Raw genomic sequence first — 22,766 nt, 5'->3', positions numbered from 1 at the left:
TTAGAGAACTATTGATTGGGGTCTGGGAAAGTGTCTTAAAATTCAATTCTGTAACTTCTGTTGCAGACTTTTGGAAGCTTCTTTTGGCTTTTGAACTGAACTGTTGAGTGGTGAGTGAAAACTTGGGGACAAACAAGCTTGGCAAGACATAGGGCTTTTACTACACGTTTTCATATTTTTCTCTTGTTCAATGGAGGCATAGTTGACAAGGGAATTAGCGTTCTCTAGTAGGGAATTTTCGCATATACTTGCATTTCAGTTGGAAGCTGGTAGCAAATAGTGCATATCATTCCTTGTAAGCTTAGACTTGTATCCCTTAAATTGTGTAATATGTGGAACATGTTTATGACTTTGGGGGCATCATAATGCCACCATAGGACATGTGTTGCCTGAGGGAGCATTTTTCCCAGAACATGACTAAGTGGGCTCGCATATTCGCCCTGCCCATAGCTCCAAATTCCGCTGGGATGCTCACATTTTGAGGTTCTAAATAAGGCATGTCATGGAGGCAATAGGAGGATTTCTTTCTTTTTCTTTTTTCAAATATTTGCCATTAGTTTCTGTGGAAGAGAAGCATTTGTTGCCTCCATAGAGCAGCGTATGAGGGTAAAGAAAATAAACTGCTGCATATTCATCTCAAGCGATGGCAATTTAGTAGAATAATGTTATCCAGGTCTCTTATTGAAAACTGGTTCTGCTTTCTCATCATACTTTCTCTATTTATACCTTCGAATTCTGTTTAAGCAATGGAATGGCATATGGCTTTAAGCTGTGTGACCCAGGCCAGCCTAGGCCCTAGGATGCTCTCGGGACTGGATCCAGGTCCATTACTGACAGATGAAATCCGGCCCGGGAATTTGCCATAGCATTTAGCAATTGTAAACTGGCCCATATTTATGAATTCCCATCAGGGTACACGCATCATTATCACGTGAAATTTGAGAAACATATGGGCTCCGTTTGGTTCAAAATTTTGAGTTTTTGAGAAAAGTTTTTTGAAAAAAGTTAAAAAAAAAGTTGAATTGGGCGGGTATTACGATATAAGAATTATAAATTAATAAAATATCCTCTATGTTTATTTATTTATAAAAATACCCCTATAATAAAACATTAAAAGTTAACAAAAACACCCCTAACCAACCCTCAAATACGGATAGCCGGCCACCACCGTCGGAGGGTGGCCGGAGTCACCATATCGACGCATGATCGGCTAGATCTTGCCGGTCGTGCGCCGATATGGCCTTTCCGGCCAGATCTATAGCCAGATCTGGCCGTCAACGGTCAGATCTGGCCGTTTTTGCTCGTTAACGATGGCCAACAAACGGTCGTCGTTGATGGTCAACGACGATCGTTTGTTGGTCGTCGTTGATGGTCAACGACGACCGTTTGTTGGTCGTCGTTACCGACTTTTACGACCAAAGATCTGGCCTTTTCCTGCCAGATCCACCGTGGATCTGGCCGAAAAAGGCTAGATCGGCTTACTACCGGCTAGATTCAGCCGGTAGTGTGCTATCCTAACAGATTCCGATCATTTTCCGGTAGTGATGGCCGGAATCTGGTAAACATGGATTACTGGGGTATATTTGTAATTTAAAAAAAAATATTTAGGGGTATTTAATTAAATTATCAAATTTAAGGGGTTTAAAAAAAATTGAATAATATTGGGAGTAGTATTCTCAAAAATCTGAATTTTTAGGTATTTTTCTGTTTAACTTTTTTGAAAATACTAAAAATAATATTCCCAAAACTGAAACAAACGAAGCGATGATTAATGGAAGCAGTGAAAGTAAGATGACAAATGAAAATGAAAGCCGTTGAGTTACTGCAATTGGATTAGGATCCCGTGTTTGGAAAGAAAGAATATTTTATTGTTTTGTAGTTGAAAAAGGAAGAAAGTAAGATTGATGCACAAAATCAAAATCCAAATCCTAAAAACAAAACATGATATACTTTGGATTCTATAGAACTGCTCCGATTGCTACCCTGAAAACATTTTCACGTGTCACCAGGCCCCATGCTGATTGGATTTGCTGGCACAATTATTGGTTTACCGTCTCCCAACCAATTACTTGTCCAAACTGGACCTCCATCACGTGAACAAATCCATCTCAGCTTCTCCATGTGTCAAATTCTTTACATTATCAATGCCCACCTTGTTTGACCAGCCTCTTCTTTACCTCCGCCATCCATAACCTTTTGGCTTTCGTACTGTGACTGCCTTTATATTTCAAATCTAAGGACTAAAGTTAATGCTCATAAAACAACCAATATTTTGTTCAGGATTAACCCACAGCTTCCTTAAGACCATATCCAGCTGCACAATCGATTGTGACTTGAAGAAATTTACAAGAGTAGGACAGATGGAAATGGGACCATCGTCAACAATTTGGCTCGAGTAATATCGCAGTGCGCCTGCGTGTTCTAGTATTACTATATATTTTAATGCAATTTGCAAACTTCTTTATGCTTTAATTAATGAACCCATTTAGTAGTGGAACTTGAAAGTGGTAATTGATTAAAGTCTTCAATGTTTTCATCCCTTCATTGTAACTGTACTGTCAGTCTCCGTCCCCCTACAGAATTTTCAACAAATTTGCAGTCAATTTAGCCGACACTCACCAAACACCTTGACCCATATTTAGTTTTTACATAATTTTAAACGCTCTGAATTTTGTAATTTGCTTATTATATATTACCATCATCATCATCGTCATACAATAAGATAATATTAAAAAGGATGGACTCAACGATGATCAGGATCAAATTAGTTAATATGGTACAGGAGCGTGAAAGCTGCATCATTTGTTATAGTTTTGATCATTATAAAATATATTGTATCCTGGATTATCAAATTATTATAAATAAAGAAGAAAGAATAATAATACAGGTGGTGCCGTGGTGAGGTGTTGGGATTGAATAAAGATTAGTATAAAATACTTTTAACTGGCTTTCTTTTCAATACGTTGAGGCCCCACAAAGTGGTGGTTGTTTGAAACTTTGGAAAGCTTTAAAATTTCCATGGTATGGTCATGGTTGGCCAACAGGTATGCGTCATTACAGACAGTTTTACAAGCTAACTACTCTTGGATTCGTTCAACATAAACAACCCAGAACAATTGTTTTTACTTAGTGGCTCAAAACAAGGCATGCAATTTGCAAAGTATTATTATCTTATTCTAAATCAGATGCTTATCTTCAATATCAGGTGATTCCCACGTCGGCTGATTGATTCTTACTTTGCTTTACTTATATATACATAAATATATTTTTACAAAAGTAGTTCTAAGATTTTATAATTAGTTTTTTTAATCAATGAAACGGCGATCAGCTGACAGTTTATTTGATATGATTGGCCACAAACTACATATAAAAATCAGTTCTGTGACTATCCTAATTGAATTAATATAATTAGTTTCTGATAAATGGATAAACTATATGATTGTCAACTTCACTGAACTGATCGTGAAAGCAAATTTAATGTTTAAATTTCTCAAAGTCTTAACGACGTAGAAATTGGTAACCTATAGGATACGCTGTTCTCTTATTCTTCTGATTAACATATACCTTATCTCTTGTTGTTTGTATCATCATCAAAGTAATAGCCAGATTTATGGATGTTGGTGGCGCATCTAAAAGACAAGCAGACAAAATGAAAGCAAGTGGTGAAGACTTTGGTTGATGATGACGATCAAGATTATCTGAAATTATGTGATGACATGGCATAAGCGAACATGTAATTGATTGGATTCCACTAATCCCTCCAAGCTTTTTAGATATTTACTTATTGTTTTATTAGACGTTCTTGTTACATCCGTAAATTATTATGTCACGCAGAAGATATTGTAATCGAGGTCCCATAAGGTGATGGAACTGGAATTGGAATTGGTCTGTAATGTTAAAAGACTGAGGACAGAGAGTTGCCGCCGTTTGTTTAATGGAAGGCTACGATATGTACAGCACTGGTAGATTAGATAAGGTTGACCAAGTCCCGATGTCCCGACAGCTTCCACGTGGTCTGACACCTCAACTTCAGCTTAGCTCTGACTTGTTGACCGCACGTGACCACTGTTCTGCCAACTTATATGCACGTGTGAGAGAATGGTCTGGAAGTTGTAAGTGGGTTCATTCCGTATGTCATCAACCTTACCTACATACGTGATCAATCATCTGATGAACTCTACTCTAGGGTTTCATTTCACACGTGTCTCATCAACCTTTGCTCACATGCAAAGCACATTCACACGTGTCTCATCAACCTTTGCTTACATTCACAGCAGATTCCCGATACTGGCTGACACACAATAATGTTGAGTAATTTGATCAACATAAACTAATATTTCTTTCGATAATCCTGCAGTAGTTTTAGCCCTACTTTGCAGCCTTTTTTTTGTTTGTCAATATTGTTCCCATAAGCATTCAAATAACTAATATAATGAAAATTGTTTTTAAGTGTTTTCTCCACAGAAACCTCTCCTCCCTACATATTTTAATATTACATCTGTCCATCACATTCTAATGGTAATCTGATTACACTAATTCCTTAGGCTAAACCTTATTGATCAAGTTTTTTTCAAGATGCAGCCTTCTTCACCAAAGATGTTAGTCATTTCATCTTTATGCTTTCTTTAATGCATGTCTGTGTTTTGAAAAACACATAAAAAGCAAAACGTCTTGTCTGTCTCTTTTCTACTCTCTGTAAAATTTAAAAGAAATATCATCCAACGGATATAATTAAGCACTCCTATGTCAAAGTTGAATATATTTAACTCTATATTATCGACCATCTGTTTAAACTACCATTTATGCTAGGTAAGAGTAAACGCAAATGGTAAATTGATGAAAGAAGAATAATATCCTCGGTTTAGAGTCATCTAGAGCCTGCTTGATTAATTGGTTTTGTTTGTTTAGAACGTAAACGTTCTAATTGGATGCCTATGCTCATTTCTCTTTTCTATTTGATTTGAGCCTACGAGTTTCGTTAGGACGTTTGAGCTCATATTCCTCTATTTGAAGCCAGCGTGCTCTCTTTTGTTAAAAAAGATGAATATATATGTTCTGATCTTCTTTTAATCTCTCCTAAGATATGCTCTTAGTTTTCTATATAGTTTTTTTATTTTTATTTTATGAAATTTACCTTATATATATATATATATATATATATATTTGTTTTGAATTGCGGAGAGGAAATGGAGAATCAAACATTACTGTATTCTATGTGACAACTGATAACTGTATGTATTATATAAATGTCGATATATGTTAGGAGTCACTTAAATTACCATTAATTTAGAGAAGATACCAATACTTTTGAAGTAGTAGTCCTATTCACCATACATTTCTGTTGCATCTAACCAATATTTTCTTTAAATAATAAAAAATAACTATGATTAGACATAAACCTATCAATCAATAAACAAGAGTTTTGGTGAAGCACCAAACTCATTAATTAAGTCATTTACACCAAACTCGTTCTTTATCTTTATCAACCCAACCATGGGCCTTTCCTTGAATGACATCTAACTTCCCAACACCCCTATCCACATATTTACACACAAAATTGACTCAACTCAAAGGCCAAAGCTAACTTAATAAATAATAATCCAAAAGGAAAATATGCCTCAGCTTCTACTTCTTGCCCTAACTCATTATTCCAACTCCTTATCAGTTTTACTATTTGTTTGAATCTAGAAGATTCTCAAGACTCCAAATTTTCTTCGACGTATTGAACAATTAATGGTGGACACTGAGTGTGACAAGATGGAAAAAAAAATGCACGCGCCACCGGTGAGAGTGTGGGTTGATTAGGTCATTAATTGGTTTACATCATGTATATACATAATTTTCCAAGGGAAGATTTTGTCTTGGTAATGCTTGGATTCTGCTTTTTCCGCACGCTTTTCCACCAAGTATCTGTTTAATATCCTAATTTCAAAGATCTAAATAATTCAAGTGGGTGGATTTGTTCAGAGAGGTGAATTCAATTCAATTTCATTTCATGTGTATCATTTTCTTCTCCTTGTTTTTTCCTTTTACCCTTCATACAGTACTACAGCTCAACTGTGGCAACTACTTAAAATTATCTGGAAAAATTTCAGTGATAAGTATCTCTTCTTCCTTGTTTTTCAAGTGAGCATATTTTAGCTACTTCTTCATATCTATCTGTTCTCTGTTTCCTCGTTTCTGATTCCGAATAATTTAGGGCAAATATTATCTGTTCATCAACTCTCTTAAGACATGAAACTTGCTTTAGACAGTGACTGTTCGTTTTTGGTCTGAAATTTGACAGTATAAAGTACAAAACTCTTTAAAATAAACAGTTGTTGAATTATGACTTTTCAGTCTTGATTTAAATGCTGGTTGTGAAGTTATATGTAACTGTAGTTTTTTTAGTTACCATTCAGATTTCTTACAGAAAGCTCAGCACAAAAACCAATTTGGGTTCATCAGTTCAGTTTGTAACTGCTCACCTACCATATTAGCTTAAAATTTCCATACATAGTTTTGAATTTTCAATCAAAGTTCTTGAAACAGATTATATATTAGTGGGTGTGGGGGTTAAATATTCTGCTTAATTGTTTTCTGTAGATATAGTCTTTGATTCGAATTTAGAGAGTACAGCGTCAGATCCAGAGAGAGATCAGAAGAAAAAGCTGGCTGCAAATAAGTGGTGGGACAAATTAGATGTGGCGATGGCGGGATATGAGCAGCCGGCTCAAGGTTCTCGCTACGTCCATCAACTCCTCAGACCTGAACTGCACCTTCAGCGACCTTCATCAATTCCACAACAACATCAATCAGCTCAACTTTCCCCAGATTCTAAAGACTCCAAAGAAGAAGAAGAAGACGAACACAAAACTGACTTAGACGGTGCTGCTACTGCTTCCTCCAATCGTCGCCCTCGTGGTCGCCCTGCTGGTTCCAAGAACAAACCAAAACCACCAATTATAGTCACCCGAGACAGTCCCAATGCTCTCCGATCACATGTCCTTGAAGTCTCTGCGGGTGCTGACATCATGGAGAGCATGTCAAATTATGCGAGAAGAAGAGGAAGAGGCGTTTGTGTTCTCAGTGGTAGTGGTACCGTTTCAAATGTTACCCTAAGGCAACCAGCTGCTCCTACTGGAAGTGTAGTCACTTTACACGGAAGGTTTGAGATTCTTTCGCTTTCTGGGACAGTGCTTCCGCCACCGGCACCACCCAGTGCCGGTGGATTATCGATATTTCTGTCTGGAGGACAAGGACAGGTGGTGGGAGGGAGTGTGGTGGGGCCTTTGTTAGCATCTGGTCCTGTGATTTTGATGGCTGCATCGTTTGCAAATGCAGTGTTTGAAAGGTTGCCCTTGGATGAAGAAGATGGGGGTGTTCAAGTTCAGCCGACGGCATCTCAGTCTTCAGGCGTGACAGGTGGCGGACAGCTGGGTGAAGGTGGAGGGAACGGTGGTGGCGGTGGAGGTAGCGGCGGTTCTTTCTATAATATGGGAGGAAATGTGGGGAATTATCCCTTTTCAAGTGATTTGTTTGGATGGGGTGGAGGAAGTGCTTCCAGGCCTCCCTTCTAGAGACAGCTGCATGGAAATTTGAGATTTTTAGTAGTGATTCTAGGTTTCGATCTCATGGGAGTCTCTATGCTTTTGATCTTTGAATAATCGGTGATTGCCGGGATGAGATAATTAAAGCTGTACATTTAGCCTTTTGAATGATAAATTGGCCCCCGTTATGATCGATAAACTCAAGATGTAAATTCATGGAGAATCGGATGGAAAAGGATGAAAAGCTTTGAAGCAAGGGATTTACAGGCTCAAGTCAGTAAGTTTAACTTCATGTATAAATATTTTGCTTCTTCACTTTATATTTTCATTTCGATCGACTCTCTTTTTCTTCCCTTATATTACCTAGTTCAATAATGATCCTAGTTTTATTATGAAAATGGAAAAAACCAAAAATAAAAAAGTATGGAAGACCTGTAGTTTGGATCTACCCTTTGATCATATGTTTCATTCAGATTTAATTATATTACTACCTTGTGTTGTGTGAGATTCTAACATGAAATATACATCAATTAATTAGTTAATGCTATGATTTTAATGACATCTTTATTTATTTCTAAAGTTAAATATATGTATATTTTTATATTATGAAAGAACCTAGTACCCATTTCATGCTTTGAATATTATAAAAACCTTTGTCTCTAGGCTATATCAATAATAAATAATAGTCCTGAAATGCAAACAGCTGATATATATACAAATTTTACTTGCAAGTGGCCAGTGTCATCTCCAGCATTGTTTTTGGTCTCTTTTGTCTCATTTGCTGCTGCCTCAACATATAAAATTTAAGCCTAAAAATCCTTTCCTTTCGTCTTTATAGTGCCATACAAAAACCCTAGCTAGCTAGTTCTCAAATTCGAGAAGGCCAGATGACCAAGGATCCCCCAACTTGTCCGTTGTTTGATTCAAGTGTTAGATAATATAATCTTTAAGAATAGCATTTTCAGTTTAGATTTAACTATAGAGAAAAATCAATGAATAAAATAGTGCATTTAATTACTATATATATATATATTACATTCTATCATGCCCGCAATGCAAGATATGGACATTTGTCTGTAACTCTTGCTAGAATTTGAACAAGGGAACTAATTAAGTTCCAATTCATCTAGGAGAAAGATGAAACTCAGTTTCCAAAGAAATTAAACATATGGTAAACTATAGGACTGTTGGAACTTTAATTGTCGTCTCGAAACTAGAGAAATTTAATGACAGAATTGCAGTTTTTAATCTTGGAATATGGGAAAATGTTTCTCCTCTTTTCAGAATTGTTTCGGAATTAGTCAATTTGATGTCCTGAATCCATTTGAATTGCAAAACACGATGTAGTATCATGTATATCCCACAGCCCAAAACACCTTTCTTGCTTGTCACTTGATAATTAATTGCATAATCAGCTTTAATTCTTGTTGATGAGTGGTTCCACAAGTCTTTCCCTATGGTCTAACTCCACCTCATGCTCATGCACAAAGAGAGAGGAAAGACACAGAAGCTACTTCCATTTTTTTATACAAACCAAATCCTCTCAAACAGGTTTCCATATATATAGAAGACTGTTTAACAATTAAGGAAAATTTATAACTATGACAGCACAGCTAAAAGTATATTATTTTTCAACTTACCTGATGAGTTAATGGAAATTAGAGCAAGATGGGGAGTCATGCATGCATGAAGACGGTATATATTGTCATTTAATTTGTGTAACATGTTACCATGCATGTCAATGTCGCTCATTAATTAGCAGAAACGTTGAAAGCATTTCACCATGAAATTAAGTTTGATAAGTAGATTGACATATGTAATTACATCTCTCAATGAAGAATATCTGTCATCATGCAACAAAGTAGATTGTATACTTTATAAATTATGCAGTAAGTATTTAGCCTGCATATAGGTGTTTAAAGTCAACATGCACTTTGCTGATGAACACATTTATCAGTTATCACCTTCACCTTCTGAAATGTATACTTTCTCGTTCTAACTTTGTGTTTTCACTTCGGTTTATAGATATTAATTGGATGTATATATGATTCATCATGCCCCAATTTTTGAGTATTATATAGAATGCATGTGGGGAATCATAAATAACACCTTCCTTATCCAACAGTAAATCAATGTCTGAATGTAATACTATTGATTTGTATTCAAGTAATAGTGGAGCCTTTCTTCAGAATCAGCTGTTTGCAATCCCATTAATATTCTCTATATTCTGATACTGTGACTCCTTCATCAGTTCTTTTCTTTTTCCTAGCAGTAAGAGATGTTGTTTTGTGCTACTTTAAATTATTTTATATAGACATCTAGTTTAGAACTTCTGTTATAATTATAATTATAATTTTTCAGTTATATATGATATGAATTTATTGAGCATAATATATATAAGAATATAAGTTGTATATATTTTATATAAAGTGTAGATGATTTAGTGCTTGTCCTGTGCTTCTATCAAGAGATTAATTACTAGTTTTAATTTCCTTGATCTTATTTAGAATTGGTTTCTCCCATTGTACGCTTCAAGTTCTTGCATAATGTAATGGAGGGGAAGATATCAGTAAGCAAGAATACGTAATACGGCCCTAGTCTCTTTGATCTGGCATTTCTCAAAATGCAGTGATGAGATTGGAGATGATGACTGCAGAATTATATTTCTGCAGTTATCGATTTTATATATATGCTTGGTTGTATGTTTCAGTCCTGAGCTTGGAAAGAGCAATTTTCTGGACTTCTTCAGCCCCAAAACTAAACTAAGAATTGAATGAAACACTAGCCCAATGAATTTGTACTTGTATTCTTGCGTACAAATGCATTCATGCACTCTCTCTGATGTTGATTCATCCTAATAGAGCTATAAGGATATGCCAATATATATAAGAAAAAGTTTGCTGTTGGAATGGAAGACCCTGTCAAAATAAGACGGTTTTGTCGTTCATTTCTACGGATAGTATTTAAATACAAGTAGTTGTCATTTTCTTATCAGAATTTTAATATTATTATATGGAAGATGACCACGATCTGGGAAATCCCTGTTCTGACTTAGGGATCAGAAGCGAGTCGAACAGTTTTTGAGCTATTCGAGCTCAGATCGAGAAAAGCTCGAACTCGACTTGAAGTCAATCGAGTCGAGTTTGAGCTCGAGTGGCTTGTTTAAGTGGTCAAGCCGAGTTCTATCAAGGCGAAGCTCGGTTCGATAGGCTCGTGAGCCTCATCACGCACGAAGGGCCAAATTGCAAATTTTGTAACCTTTTTTTATTTTCAAGTTTTTAAAATGACAAACAACCCCCTTCTCACAATAAACATGAAGCTCAAGCTCGAATATCCACCCATACTCGCAAGCTCGAGCTCGAGCCCAAGTATTCAAGCTCAAACGAGCTCCGCTTGAACTCGAACTCGAATTCGACACTGTTCATCACGAACCGAGCTCAAGTGTCTAGATACTCGGCTCTGCTCGGCTCGTATACGCACCCCTAGTCTGACTTTGACAATTTAGACTCCTCTTTTATTCACTCTGAAAGAAAATCAAAACTCACGACAGCTAGCTAGCTTCTCCTACACGGTTGCCAATCTTGATATTCAGAAAACTGAAACAGACATTTACTCTTCAAAAATTTGACCATTAGAATTAGAGAGACTCAGTCCAGTCAATAAGTTGAAGCCAGCTGGATTGGACATCAGCCCATTTGTTTTCTAGTTTTTAATTGGTCAATGTTTAACCATCCAACTATGCCCCAAACTAAACATATCTTCAATAGAAGAGAAATAAAATCAAATAAGATTTTCTGTTTCTCTGAAGATTCGTATTATTTATTAAGGATGCACAGCAGGTAGAAAAACCTCTAAAGAATTCACGTATTCAACGCATGGATCATCTGGGTAAATATTAATATGCCAAAAACAAAATCACACCAGAGACTGCTTCTTTATTCTTTGTATTTTGAGTTCACCAAAAAGAACCAGCTGGAGATTAACGTGAAAGCACATACCTTCGATTCTCAACTTCAATTGAGCAAAATGACGTCTACATGGGAATTCCATGACTGCAACAAAATGATATTACAAATTAAGAACAGCAAAAATGAATACAATACCCAGATTCTATTATCATCACAAACACAAAATTTAATCAACATCAAGTGTTGTCTTGCTTTATTTTCGCGGCCAACGGAGTGTTGTCATCTGTTGAATTAACGGCGGACATTTTGATATATTCCAAACAATCAGAAATGGCATCTGAACTCGCATAGTAATATGATCTTGAGCTGCACCCGCCTCTTGTTGACACCATTCTTCTTTTAAGATTATCTTCATCGCCATCTTTAAATTTGCTGCTACTAATAATACCAGTGGTTCTAAGAATGCCTCTCTTTACCAATTTCAAAGCTTGGCTGTGTGAAAACTTCCACTTGCATTTAAATAAAGAACTGAAAAAATAAAAGAACCTGACACGCAGACGAGGAATGATCAAGAACCGCCTTGTTTTTAACCAGAAACCTGATCTTCTTCTGGGGTTGGTCACCGTGTGGTATCTGGTGTGACTCATTTGCTTTTTAGAGTACTGAAATCACTCAAAAATTCATACTTTGATTATCAATAAATATGAGATGAGGGTGATGAATTGTTGGCTGTGGGAAGAAGATGATAAACGTGAGAATTGACTTTGAAGGGTGTAAAGTTCAAACTGAAGCGTTCTGTCTGAGGAAAGAAGTTTCCCTAAACGCAACATAGCAATAAAGAGTTAAAGACTAAACACGTTTTAAGTTTCCATGGAGAATGTTTTAAGTCTGCAACACGCACTTAAACTTATAAAAGAAAACCATTTTTTTTGTTTTTCAATCTTTCTTAACTCTTATATTATATGGTGGGTGATTGGATTAGTTATTTATAACCCATTAAATAAAGTTAAGAGAGGTATGTTCTTCGATAATGGAGTTTATTATAAAATATAGGTTAGCTTGAAGATGAACTTGAAGACTTGATGTCCCAGATGGATATTTTGGGTCCCATTGTGATGCCATTTGTACTAAGAGCCTCTAAATTAAACTTGGAATGTGTCAAAGTTTCTACTTTTACGGTGAAACTTGTAGCCTTTGGTCGTATCCTCAACACCAAAGCACCTTCGTCTGATGAATGATGATGCCAGACAAGAGGGCCAAGAAATGGATTTCATGGTGTCCTTGGGAATTCACAAAGATCCAATCCCTTCTCAAGTCTCAACCAGCAACACTGACATTAACTGACAAAAAAATATACCTTAAGATACATTGAAACAAGTAAAATGTTGACATTTTTCAAAGAGAAATGGTGAGGATAATGATATATCTTTGACATATTATAGCCCTTCTCATTCAGCACTAATAAAGCAATAATTCAGTGAGAAATAATTGGCGGTGTGGTATTAGAATTCATTGTGGACAACAGTTGCATGAACTGAATAATCGAATCCAAGTGGGGTGTCCGCCAAACCCTCTCCTCTATATAAGTTATTTAATTTAGATTCGAATTAAAGAAGTAATTGAATATGGGATTACTAAGGAAAGTGGGGAAACGAATGTTGGATAGTGGAACACTTGTGAGTGCTTAATTCTAATGCCCATCACATGCAGGGCACCTCCCGATTTGTGCTCATAATAAAGAAATACTCCACAGGCCACAACTTTCAACTTGGTATTGTATTGCCCTAATTCAGCTTTCACAAATCCTTAACAACAATATAATGCCTCTCCATCAGGAAGCTATGCAACACATTACACCACAGCCAACAAATGAGACCTTCAGAAGTTAAATAAATTATTAAATTTTATCAGAACAAAAGATGTATTCAGCTAACCGTAACTTACAGCGATGACTGCATATAAAATTCTTCCGGCCAATCATTATTCACCGGTCCTCCAAAACTAATCAGTATGATACACATGAAAAAGACTGCCTTGATAACAATTTAATAATTTCAATTGATTTCAACAAGGCAAAGGAAGGAGAAAAAGAAAAATAAATAAATAAGGGAATTCAGTCAACCAGTTCACATAGTTCCAATCCTGGCCTTTTAGCAATGGTTTCTCCCTAAACTTAATAGTTTCCTACAAGAAAGAATGATAGCATGGCTCAAGAAAGTGTGAAAATAAGTTCATGCCGATCCTTGCTCAAAAGGGACACGTATGAGAAGTCGGCCATGCAGACTAACAACAGCAGATGTATGTAGAGGATCGATTCTTCCGGGTAAGCTCACGACCTGGAAGCCAAACCTAAAGTTAGTTTTTTCCAGCCTTGATAATTGCTTGATGAAAATGAAAGGTCTTCTGTAGTCCACATTAATTATTACATTCGGCAAGGAGCAGAATCCTTGGAGGTAAAGGTGGCTCTTTCTTTCATGTGGTCATTCTATGTCCTTAAGCATACAGCTTGGCCATGTGCAATCTTATTTGATACATAGTGCTTTTCATTTTGTCGGTCAATGCTTACAAAGTCAAAGAAGTACCTTTCTAAATGGTGTGATACCCCAAGGATTGTCCACTTGTTCTGGTTGACCAGTTATAACCAGACGTCCAGCGGGATCTGATTGAACTCGCACCTGAATCCAATGAAAGTCAAGGTCAGTTAAACAAAAAGGCTAAGCAATACATTATACATTTATCAGTAGCTTCTGAATTCAAATGAGTTACGATGATAATCATTTACTGCTTTCACAGATTGAAGGAAAATGCGGGTAGCATGTTTTCATGCATACATAAAAGCACGTGTANTTCTTCGATAATGGAGGTTATTATAAAATATAGGTTAGCTTGAAGATGAACTTGAAGACTTGATGTCCCAGATGGATATTTTGGGTCCCATTGTGATGGCATTTGTACTAAGAGCCTCTAAATTAAACTTGGAATGTGTCAAAAGTTTCTACTTTTATGGTGAATGAAACTTGTAGCCTTTGGTCGTATCCTCAACACCAAAGCACCTTCGTCTGATGAATGATGATGCCAGACAAGAGGGCCAAGAAATGGATTTCATGGTGTCCTTCAGAATTCACAAAGATCCAATCCCTTCTCAAGTCTCAACCAGCAACACTGACATTAACTGACAAAAAAATATACCTTAAGATACATTGAAACAAGTAAAATGTTGACATTTTTCAAAGAGAAATGGTGAGGATAATGATATATCTTTGACATATTATAGCCCTTCTCATTCAGCACTAATAAAGCAATAATTCAGTGAGAAATAATTGGCGGTGTGGTATTAGAATTCATTGTGGACAACAGTTGCATGAACTGAATAATCGAATCCAAGTGGGGTGTCCGCCAAACCCTCTCCTCTATATAAGTTATTTAATTTAGATTCGAATTAAAGAAGTAATTGAATATGGGATTACTAAGGAAAGTGGGGAAACGAATGTTGGATAGTGGAACACTTGTGAGTGCTTAATTCTAATGCCCATCACATGCAGGGCACCTCCCGATTTGTGCTCATAATAAAGAAATACTCCACAGGCCACAACTTTCAACTTGGTATTGTATTGCCCTAATTCAGCTTTCACAAATCCTTAACAACAATATAATGCCTCTCCATCAGGAAGCTATGCAACACATTACACCACAGCCAACAAATGAGACCTTCAGAAGTTAAATAAATTATTAAATTTTATCAGAACAAAAGATGTATTCAGCTAACCGTAACTTACAGCGATGACTGCATATAAAATTCTTCCGGCCAATCATTATTCACCGGTCCTCCAAAACTAATCAGTATGATACACATGAAAAAGACTGCCTTGATAACAATTTAATAATTTCAATTGATTTCAACAAGGCAAAGGAAGGAGAAAAAGAAAAATAAATAAATAAGGGAATTCAGTCAACCAGTTCACATAGTTCCAATCCTGGCCTTTTAGCAATGGTTTCTCCCTAAACTTAATAGTTTCCTACAAGAAAGAATGATAGCATGGCTCAAGAAAGTGTGAAAATAAGTTCATGCCGATCCTTGCTCAAAAGGGACACGTATGAGAAGTCGGCCATGCAGACTAACAACAGCAGATGTACGTAGAGGATCGATTCTTCCGGGTAAGCTCACGACCTGGAAGCCAAACCTAAAGTTAGTTTTTTCCAGCCTTGATAATTGCTTGATGAAAATGAAAGGTCTTCTGTAGTCCACATCAATTATTACATTCGGCAAGGAGCAGAATCCTTGGAGGTAAAGGTGGCTCTTTCTTTCATGTGGTCATTCTATGTCCTTAAGCATACAGCTTGGCCATGTGCAATCTTATTTGATACATAGTGCTTTTCATTTTGTGGGTCAGTGCTTACAAAGTCAAAGAAAGTACCTTTCTAAATGGTGTGATACCCCAAGGATTGTCCACTTGTTCTGGTTGTCCAGTTATAACCAGACGTCCAGCAGGATCTGATTGAACTCGCACCTGAATCCAATGAAAGTCAAGGTCAGTTAAACAAAAAGGCTAAGCAATACATTATACATTTATCAGTAGCTTCTGAATTCAAAAGAGTTACGATGACAATCATTTACTGCTTTCACAGATTGAAGGAAAATGCGGGTAGCATGTTTTCATGCATACATAAAAGCACGTGTACACTTGTATACATGTAAACTTATAGAGAGAGAAACAAAAAGGGTATACAAATTCCTCTTTATGCAGAATTGGTGATTCCTCTTTATGCAGAATTGGTGATCATATTCATCGCCAATTATATCATATAACTCAATCAAGTGTTAAATGGTATCCAGCTGTTTAACTAAATAAAACACTTTAAAAACAATCTGAAAAGCTGTATCATGTCAGTCAATCAATGTGTCCTCAGATAATAAAAAGAGGAGCACTGAAACTTTCTTTTGCAAAGTTTCATAAATATTGGCATCCACATATCATAATAAAAGAAATAGAAATATCTCAGCACACTCCTCTTTGAACAACTAGATGCTTAGAATGAGAAGAGCTGCTATAATCCCTTTAATAATGATACTATGGAAACATTAATGCATATGCAGTCCAGACAACGATATCTTATAACTGAATGTTTGATAGATATCCCAGTTAAGAAACTCTCTGATCAGATGCCACAACTACGCATCCATATTTATTTCTTTCTGGATTATCATCTGATACTGACAAGATAGATGACCAATTTTCCACAATCTATGTCAATTTTGATCTAAGGTAACAAGGTAACTACATACTTGGTTAATTAAATCAGACCCAGCAGATAAACTGAGCAACAGAAATAAATGTTAACTAGATGATTGAGAAAAAGAGAGTTTCTATTTCCAAGGGAAGTGCTTACCTCCTCCCGCAGAAGCCCAGGAACCAGAACATATATCTCATAGCAATCCCTCTGTGCATCCACACCAAAGCAACTACTCAGGATCCCAACACAAAACAACTGGGAACTGCATAATTTCTAGCAGTTTCTTGAGGAGGGAAAATAATGAGAAATAAGACAAACAAACACTCACTGTCTCCCGCACACTGATCTTCACCCAATCAGCCGGAGGTCCAATATCAACAATATCCGTGACCAGTCTACAAGATAAAAACCTCTTAGCTTGCTCTGGCAAAAAAATATGACAAAAATAAAAATAAAAATAAAAATACAGCATAGTTATCATAGGTCTAATTTGTCCATCGCATTTTCATTTACACTTTCTTCCTTTTGCAAGGAAGTGGGCTGTTGCCAAATTGTGTGTATTGCAGCAGATGTTGAACCCTAGTATTACAAGGACAACACCCAAAATATGCAGCTGGTTAAGACCTTTCTCAAGAGGAAAAAGGACTCTGAAAGGAGAGCATCCAATGTATGAGAGTTCTTTTTCACCTCACCCTGTGGGAGGAATATTGTTATAGCCTTACACTAAGAAAGAAAAAATTTCTGAGGTAGGCTCTGAGTTGACATCTACATCCTACACAAGTTATTTCTCTTCTATCAAGTCTTTTCATGAGTGAAGAGTTACATCCGATGACAATATACAATAATAGTAAATTGTTCTTTGTAGGAAAGATACATAGTGGTTCAATAGTCACTCCATTGAAGCTGATTTAATATGTGCTATGGAATAATTTACAGAATGATCTGATAAAAACTAATCAACACCTCAAAAGACTTGTATCCAATGTTGACATAGGTGAAGCAACCAACAATAAGCAAAAATAAAAAAATCTAAATTAAAATTTTAAGGGGAAAAAACAAATAAATTTACAGAGAAATGATCACTAATCGTAACTGCTTATCTGCTTCTGCATGTGCATGTTTCTCAGCATGATCTAAGTTTGTTGGTATCCTGTTTTTAGGGAAACCTGACTCGCCAAAACAAATGCAAGGTAAAGTGTGTGTTAGTATAAATAAATGTTAGCAAGAAAGATCTCAAATCATAAGGCAGCACACCAATATTCTTGAGATGTTTTTCACGCCTTGCTGTAGAATTTAAACTTTTCTCCTGTTCAAGGAAAAAATATTGTATACATTGTTGTGAGGCATTAATTGTTACACAAATTTGTTATATGAAAGAAAATATGACAAGACTATGATAACAAAGACTACTAGGTTAAGACTTTCAACACACCTTAATGATTGGCTCAGCAACTTCACCATATCCAAGAAGACGCTGAGCATGCCAACCCTGCATAGCACGAGCCGCAGCATCCCTACGTGCTCTACCTGATCCTGGAGTCTGGTAGCCACTTACCTGCACAGAAATTTAGAATGTCTATATGAGGAAACAAGCAGCAACACAGAGATGCCTAAAAACAATGTATAAGAAAAATGGTTAAGACTACACTAAGGCTGTTTTCCAACTATTTCAGTAAGAAAGTATCAGCATACAAAATCTCAAAGCTTATTCCGCATGTTACCCTTGAATAGAAGGCATAAAAGCCATTGGCATCTTCCTTCGTTAAGCTAGAGCCAGGGAGAGGAAATTAAAACGCATACCTTAAGTAATAGTTCCAAAATCAAGGCATATCAGAGAAAAAAAGTACACACAAATTTACACAACTGAGAAGCAGATTAACAAATTTTACACAAGGGCTTATGCTCCAGTAAAACTGTATCAAAGCCAAAAATAAAAAGAAAGAGGCCATTAAAAAAAAAAAAAAAAAAAAATCAAAGAAATGAGAAGTCAGTGATCTTACTACAACAGAAAACTTTTTATCAAGAGTGGGGAAAGAGGGTTTGATCTAGGTCACCAAACTTACTAAAAACAAAAAAATCTAAAAATTCACTTTTCGGTCCATTCTCCTCTTTCTTTTTTCAAATACAAAAGCCAGCATACGTTATAGTTTATCTAACCAGAAACTTAATCCCTAGTTAAAACCCATTTGCATCTGCCCAGAAACTAAGCCCAAGATACAATAACTAATGCCCAGAGATATTACTTCACCAACTCCGCTCTGTTTCCCTTCTACCTACTCTTGTTCAGCATATACTTTTTCATCATGAAAACAAAAAGAAACCTTCAACATGTTGAGTCATTGAACTTTGTAAATGCCCCAAAATAGCACTCAAGCAAATGCAATAGGGATGAAATTTACCTCCTTTTCAGCACTTGCAGGTTGAGAGAAAGATGAAGTGGGGAGTTGAAGCTCACCGATTAACCTCTTATGCTTCTCATATTCTAATAGTGCCTGTGCAAACTTAAGAATATCATGGAGAAGCAGAAACGACAGTAATTATGGAGGCTAGTGATAGGAAGCAGCAATTGAAATTATGAAACCGATGACTGAAGGACACAGGGCAGGCAAAAAGCTTTATTTTCATTTTTATTAAACAACAGCAGACAAAGACAGTTTATCCAGCTTCCGGTTCCGGAAATATGAGCACAGACTGTTATGAGCTTTATTCTAAAATCTGGCATCTCAATTGTAAGCAAAGGAGAAAAAAAAGAAGAAGATTAAACTAACTAAATAAAGGTAAATGAGGCCAACATCATGGGTTCCCAATGAACATCTCTGGTTGCCCGAAGAAAATGGAAATACAACACTTTTGTAATCATCAAACATGGCGCAGTGGCTATCAACGAAGACAAGATGCGTGATTACAAACACTTATGTGAGCATAAAAGATTAAGTGATGTGTCGAAATATGAAGCATTACCTTCTCATAGAAAATGCGGAATGTCCAAGACACAGTCGTGCAAGTCCTGAGAGAGTAAGAAAGCAATACAATAAATTTAATAATGACTTCTACTGAATAGCATATTAAATTCAACTGTGCATTTTAAAGCAAATTTTAGTAGATATGAAGTATTTGCAACCTCTAGATAAAAATTAAAAGACAAAATCTAGAGTAAAGTATCAATTAAACGCAGCTTGCAGACTAGGAAAAATGCACACAAAAAATGGATAACTGCATGTTCCAAAGCTGTTACAGACATGATTGGTTAAACAACCATCTATTATTTTCTTACTTTGGGGGGTGAAAAGATTCTCCTACTTGCCGCCACAACTTGGATGCTGTCACCTACAGATGATCATAGAGTAAAAGTGACTCTGTCATATCTCGATATTGACAAACACCTCAAGGATCCATCAGGTTACAACAATGATCAAATACTCTATGCATTAATTAACTGAATTCAACCACAAGTTTCAACTCAAAATAGTAATAAGATGTAAAAAAAAGCAAATCCAATCATCTACCCACCTTTAGTACACATGGTTTAAGTCTTGTAGCTCAGATTGGGAAACAGTATTGATCATTACACAATAAAATAGTATCCACTTAACTTTTTAGTTCCAATATATTGTCAATTTCATCTAGGACTAAAACTTTTGTACGCAAAATAACCCTAGCCATGCAAATTTATTGAAATAGACCAACTCACAGACAAATATTGTAGATGTATATAGAGTCCCCCACTACCGCTACAAGTACCCTTCTGGAGTAAAAAGAACACAAATCTGGGGATAATTCAGATTTACTCCCAGTGAAAGGAAAAATTGTTGAAGTTCAAAACTTTCCCCAATGAAAATACAAGAAGCATAAAGCAGGTAGAAGAATTTTATGGAATTCCACAACTGATAAATTATAAGCATACGAAATGTATATGTCCTGTAAGCGGTTAAAATTATGGCCATATAGGGTCACAAACTATGTATACATCTTAGACAAAAGCAGTTCTTTAAATAAGATGCATGTGCACCACATCAAACTTTGAGGTTGGACCAAAAGAAAGGAAGTGCATTGGTATGAGCGTAAAAGAAAACAGGGAGACTTCAGGTTAGGGTTGGCCCAGGAAGTTGTTTGAGCTTGAGCCAGGATTCATCTCCATCCAACCTCAAACAGTCCCATTTAGGCTAAGTTCAGTGACTTTAAACAATTGAGTTCATTCCATGTAAATGGTACATCTGCAACTTTGAACATACTACATGTTTCATGCTTAACCAACACCGATTTGAAGATCATACAGAATGCGTAAACAAATTACTGTCATACAAATGTACATGCATACCACTTCATAGCCACCCAATCTAACAACTGCCCTCCATAACCTACATCCCATAAAACAACATGCATAAATCAGCCCAGAAGAAATAAAAAGAAAGTGTATTTTTCAATTTTAAAATAATTATCAAAAACTTACTTGAGGCAGTTTAGTAGTTCTCCATAAAACTTTGGGGCTTTGAATTCCAGGGCATTCTCCCTATAGAAACTTTCCACCTCCTTCATGAATTCTGCTTGCTCCTCTGGCGAACCATCAGCCCCTCCCATCTGCAAATCAAACAAGAAACAAATTTGTCTAAAGAAAAAAAAAAGCCTGTATATGCATAACTTGTAAGATTCAATTCACGCAAGATTTTCTTCTGTACAAACAAGAGTTGACTAGAAGTACCTCAGTTTCATTCAACCAATTCTTGGATTTCCTCACATTTCCATCTTGAGCTTCAGAAGTTGAATATTCTCCTTGCGGAAGAGGAGTAAGAGAAGTCTCAGTTTTTAGATCATTTTCTACATGGGTATCATCACCTTCGCTTTTACTCTCAGGCAGCTCATTAGTAGCATTATCTGCATTTGCATTTGAATCAGCAGTAATTGCAACTTTACCATCAGGCTCATCAGTCAACATTTGTTGATCAGAAGGCAAAGTCACAGTCTTATCCTCAGTAGTCTCTGGAGATGGCGCATGACCATTTTCAAGAGAGTCCCGCTGTTGAACACTAGCATCAACAAGGTTGGCATCTGAACTATTCGCCAAATCTTGCTCCCGCATTTCAGTGTCTTCCATCTACCTTATATTGATTCTACCGTCTAAATGCGGCATAATAAAATATACAACTTTATATTAATGATTTTTATACGCTTATAGCGATAACAAATAAAATAAACACTTAATTCAGATTAAAAAAACATATCAAATGCCTATACATGAACCTTTTAGCTGCTCTTAATTTATAAAATTGACCGCTCCAATTGCCCATTTTGTTTAAAAATTCGAAAACAAAACCCTAATCTCTGCCTCGTTCCTAAGAAATAATGAAAAAAACCAACTAAATTTTCTTTTTCTTTTAAAAAAATTTAACAATTTCCTGCTTTTTCCCTCCTTTTTTAAAAGAACCAAACATGCATTTTTCTTTTTCTTTTTTCATTTTCCACACACAGGCACAGCATTTTTTTATACGATACGACAAAAACAATTAATATGAGAAAATTTCCTTTCGTTTTAGAGAGCGTACAAAAAAGAAAAAAAAAAAAGATATTAAGAGAAGGAAAAAACAAAAAAAAAATGTTATCACAGAAACTTGCTTGCCTGCGTCTGTGCGGGAGTGATTGAAGAGGCGAAAGAAGCAATGAAAGGAGATAAAGTCCACCGGAACGACGTCGTCGTAGTAGGGATTATTTTAAGGCTTAAATTGACAATGCTGGTTCTGGAGAGTGAGAGATGAATAAATAAAGAGCTAAGAGATCTTATCCAGCAAACATAGAAAGTAACGTTCGTTCATGGCAAGTACAGATGTGAAGAATCGGGCCTTTGCCGGTGGAATTTTCAAAACAACTTGTTACTGTTATTTTATTAGTAGAAAGAATCAAGTAAAAACAACACAAATTTAATAACCAAAGGGCAAATTATCCAACCCAAAAGCTAAAAACCCACGGCGGGCGGTCTCTCCTCTCCTCTCGCTCTCTGCTTTCAGAGTTCAAGTACAACTTTGACTGGACACAACGCCAACACACAGCTCAACACCTGGCCAATTCGTTCCACCTAAAACTACTTTTTCTAACTATTGTTGAA

The 22,766-nt window shown here is 36.2% G+C and overlaps 2 protein-coding genes across 6 annotated transcripts; one reads left to right on the top strand and one right to left on the bottom strand.

The window, feature by feature from the left end:
- Positions 1-5,682: 5,682 nt before the first annotated feature.
- On the top strand, positions 5,683-10,410 carry LOC116128567 (AT-hook motif nuclear-localized protein 27-like). Of its 3 annotated transcripts, none has more exons than XR_004127785.1 (2): positions 5,683-7,802; positions 10,037-10,410. XR_004127785.1 is itself a non-coding variant. In XM_031414303.1 (2 exons), the coding sequence occupies exon 2, from the start codon at positions 6,690-6,692 to the stop codon at positions 7,557-7,559; it is 870 nt and encodes a 289-aa protein (XP_031270163.1). In that variant the 5' UTR covers positions 5,683-5,971; positions 6,586-6,689; the 3' UTR covers positions 7,560-8,016. The 3 variants fall into 3 exon arrangements, 2 of the variants coding, with proteins under 2 accessions (XP_031270163.1, XP_031270162.1); XM_031414303.1 differs by lacking the exon at positions 10,037-10,410 and having other exon boundaries at positions 5,683-5,971; positions 6,586-8,016; XM_031414302.1 differs by lacking the exon at positions 10,037-10,410 and having other exon boundaries at positions 5,683-6,126; positions 6,586-8,016.
- A 4,755-nt stretch (positions 10,411-15,165) lies between these two features.
- LOC116128576 (AT-rich interactive domain-containing protein 5) lies at positions 15,166-22,764 on the bottom strand. 3 transcript variants are annotated; one of them, XM_031414319.1, is made up of 15 exons: positions 22,610-22,764; positions 22,284-22,401; positions 21,369-21,784; positions 21,120-21,247; positions 20,988-21,027; positions 19,944-19,996; positions 19,631-19,676; positions 19,069-19,161; positions 18,102-18,224; positions 17,924-17,975; positions 17,739-17,835; positions 16,998-17,064; positions 16,826-16,876; positions 15,853-15,945; positions 15,166-15,605 (listed from the first exon to the last, which is right to left on the bottom strand). In XM_031414319.1, the coding sequence occupies exons 3-15, from the start codon at positions 21,759-21,761 to the stop codon at positions 15,501-15,503; spliced, it is 1,341 nt and encodes a 446-aa protein (XP_031270179.1). In that variant the 5' UTR covers positions 21,762-21,784; positions 22,284-22,401; positions 22,610-22,764; the 3' UTR covers positions 15,166-15,500. The 3 variants fall into 3 exon arrangements, with proteins under 3 accessions (XP_031270179.1, XP_031270178.1, XP_031270180.1); XM_031414318.1 differs by having other exon boundaries at positions 22,284-22,764; XM_031414320.1 differs by having other exon boundaries at positions 15,167-15,605; positions 17,763-17,835; positions 22,284-22,763.
- Positions 22,765-22,766: the final 2 nt, after the last annotated feature.

The sequence above is a fragment of the Pistacia vera genome, unplaced genomic scaffold (assembly GCF_008641045.1).
Source record: "Pistacia vera cultivar Batoury unplaced genomic scaffold, PisVer_v2 Contig200, whole genome shotgun sequence".
In the NCBI taxonomy this organism is placed as follows: domain Eukaryota; kingdom Viridiplantae; phylum Streptophyta; class Magnoliopsida; order Sapindales; family Anacardiaceae; genus Pistacia; species Pistacia vera.
The sequence above is the reverse complement of the archived record's forward strand: the minus strand, read 5'-3'. Positions and strand labels throughout refer to the sequence as shown.

What these genes read in the sequence shown, in the direction of transcription:
- LOC116128567 (XM_031414303.1), top strand. Translation starts at nt 6,690, where the DNA reads ATGGCGGGATATGAGCAGCCGGCTCAAGGTTCTCGCTACGTCCATCAA.
- LOC116128576 (XM_031414318.1), bottom strand. Translation starts at nt 21,761, where the DNA reads ATGGAAGACACTGAAATGCGGGAGCAAGATTTGGCGAATAGTTCAGAT. An exon ending in TCCGCATTTTCTATGAGAAG is followed by an intron (nt 19,162 to 19,630) that starts GTAATGCTTCAT and finishes AAGTTTGCACAG; the next exon opens with GCACTATTAGAATATGAGAA. An exon ending in CTGGGCTTCTGCGGGAGGAG is followed by an intron (nt 15,946 to 16,825) that starts GTAAGCACTTCC and finishes CATTGGATTCAG; the next exon opens with GTGCGAGTTCAATCAGATCC.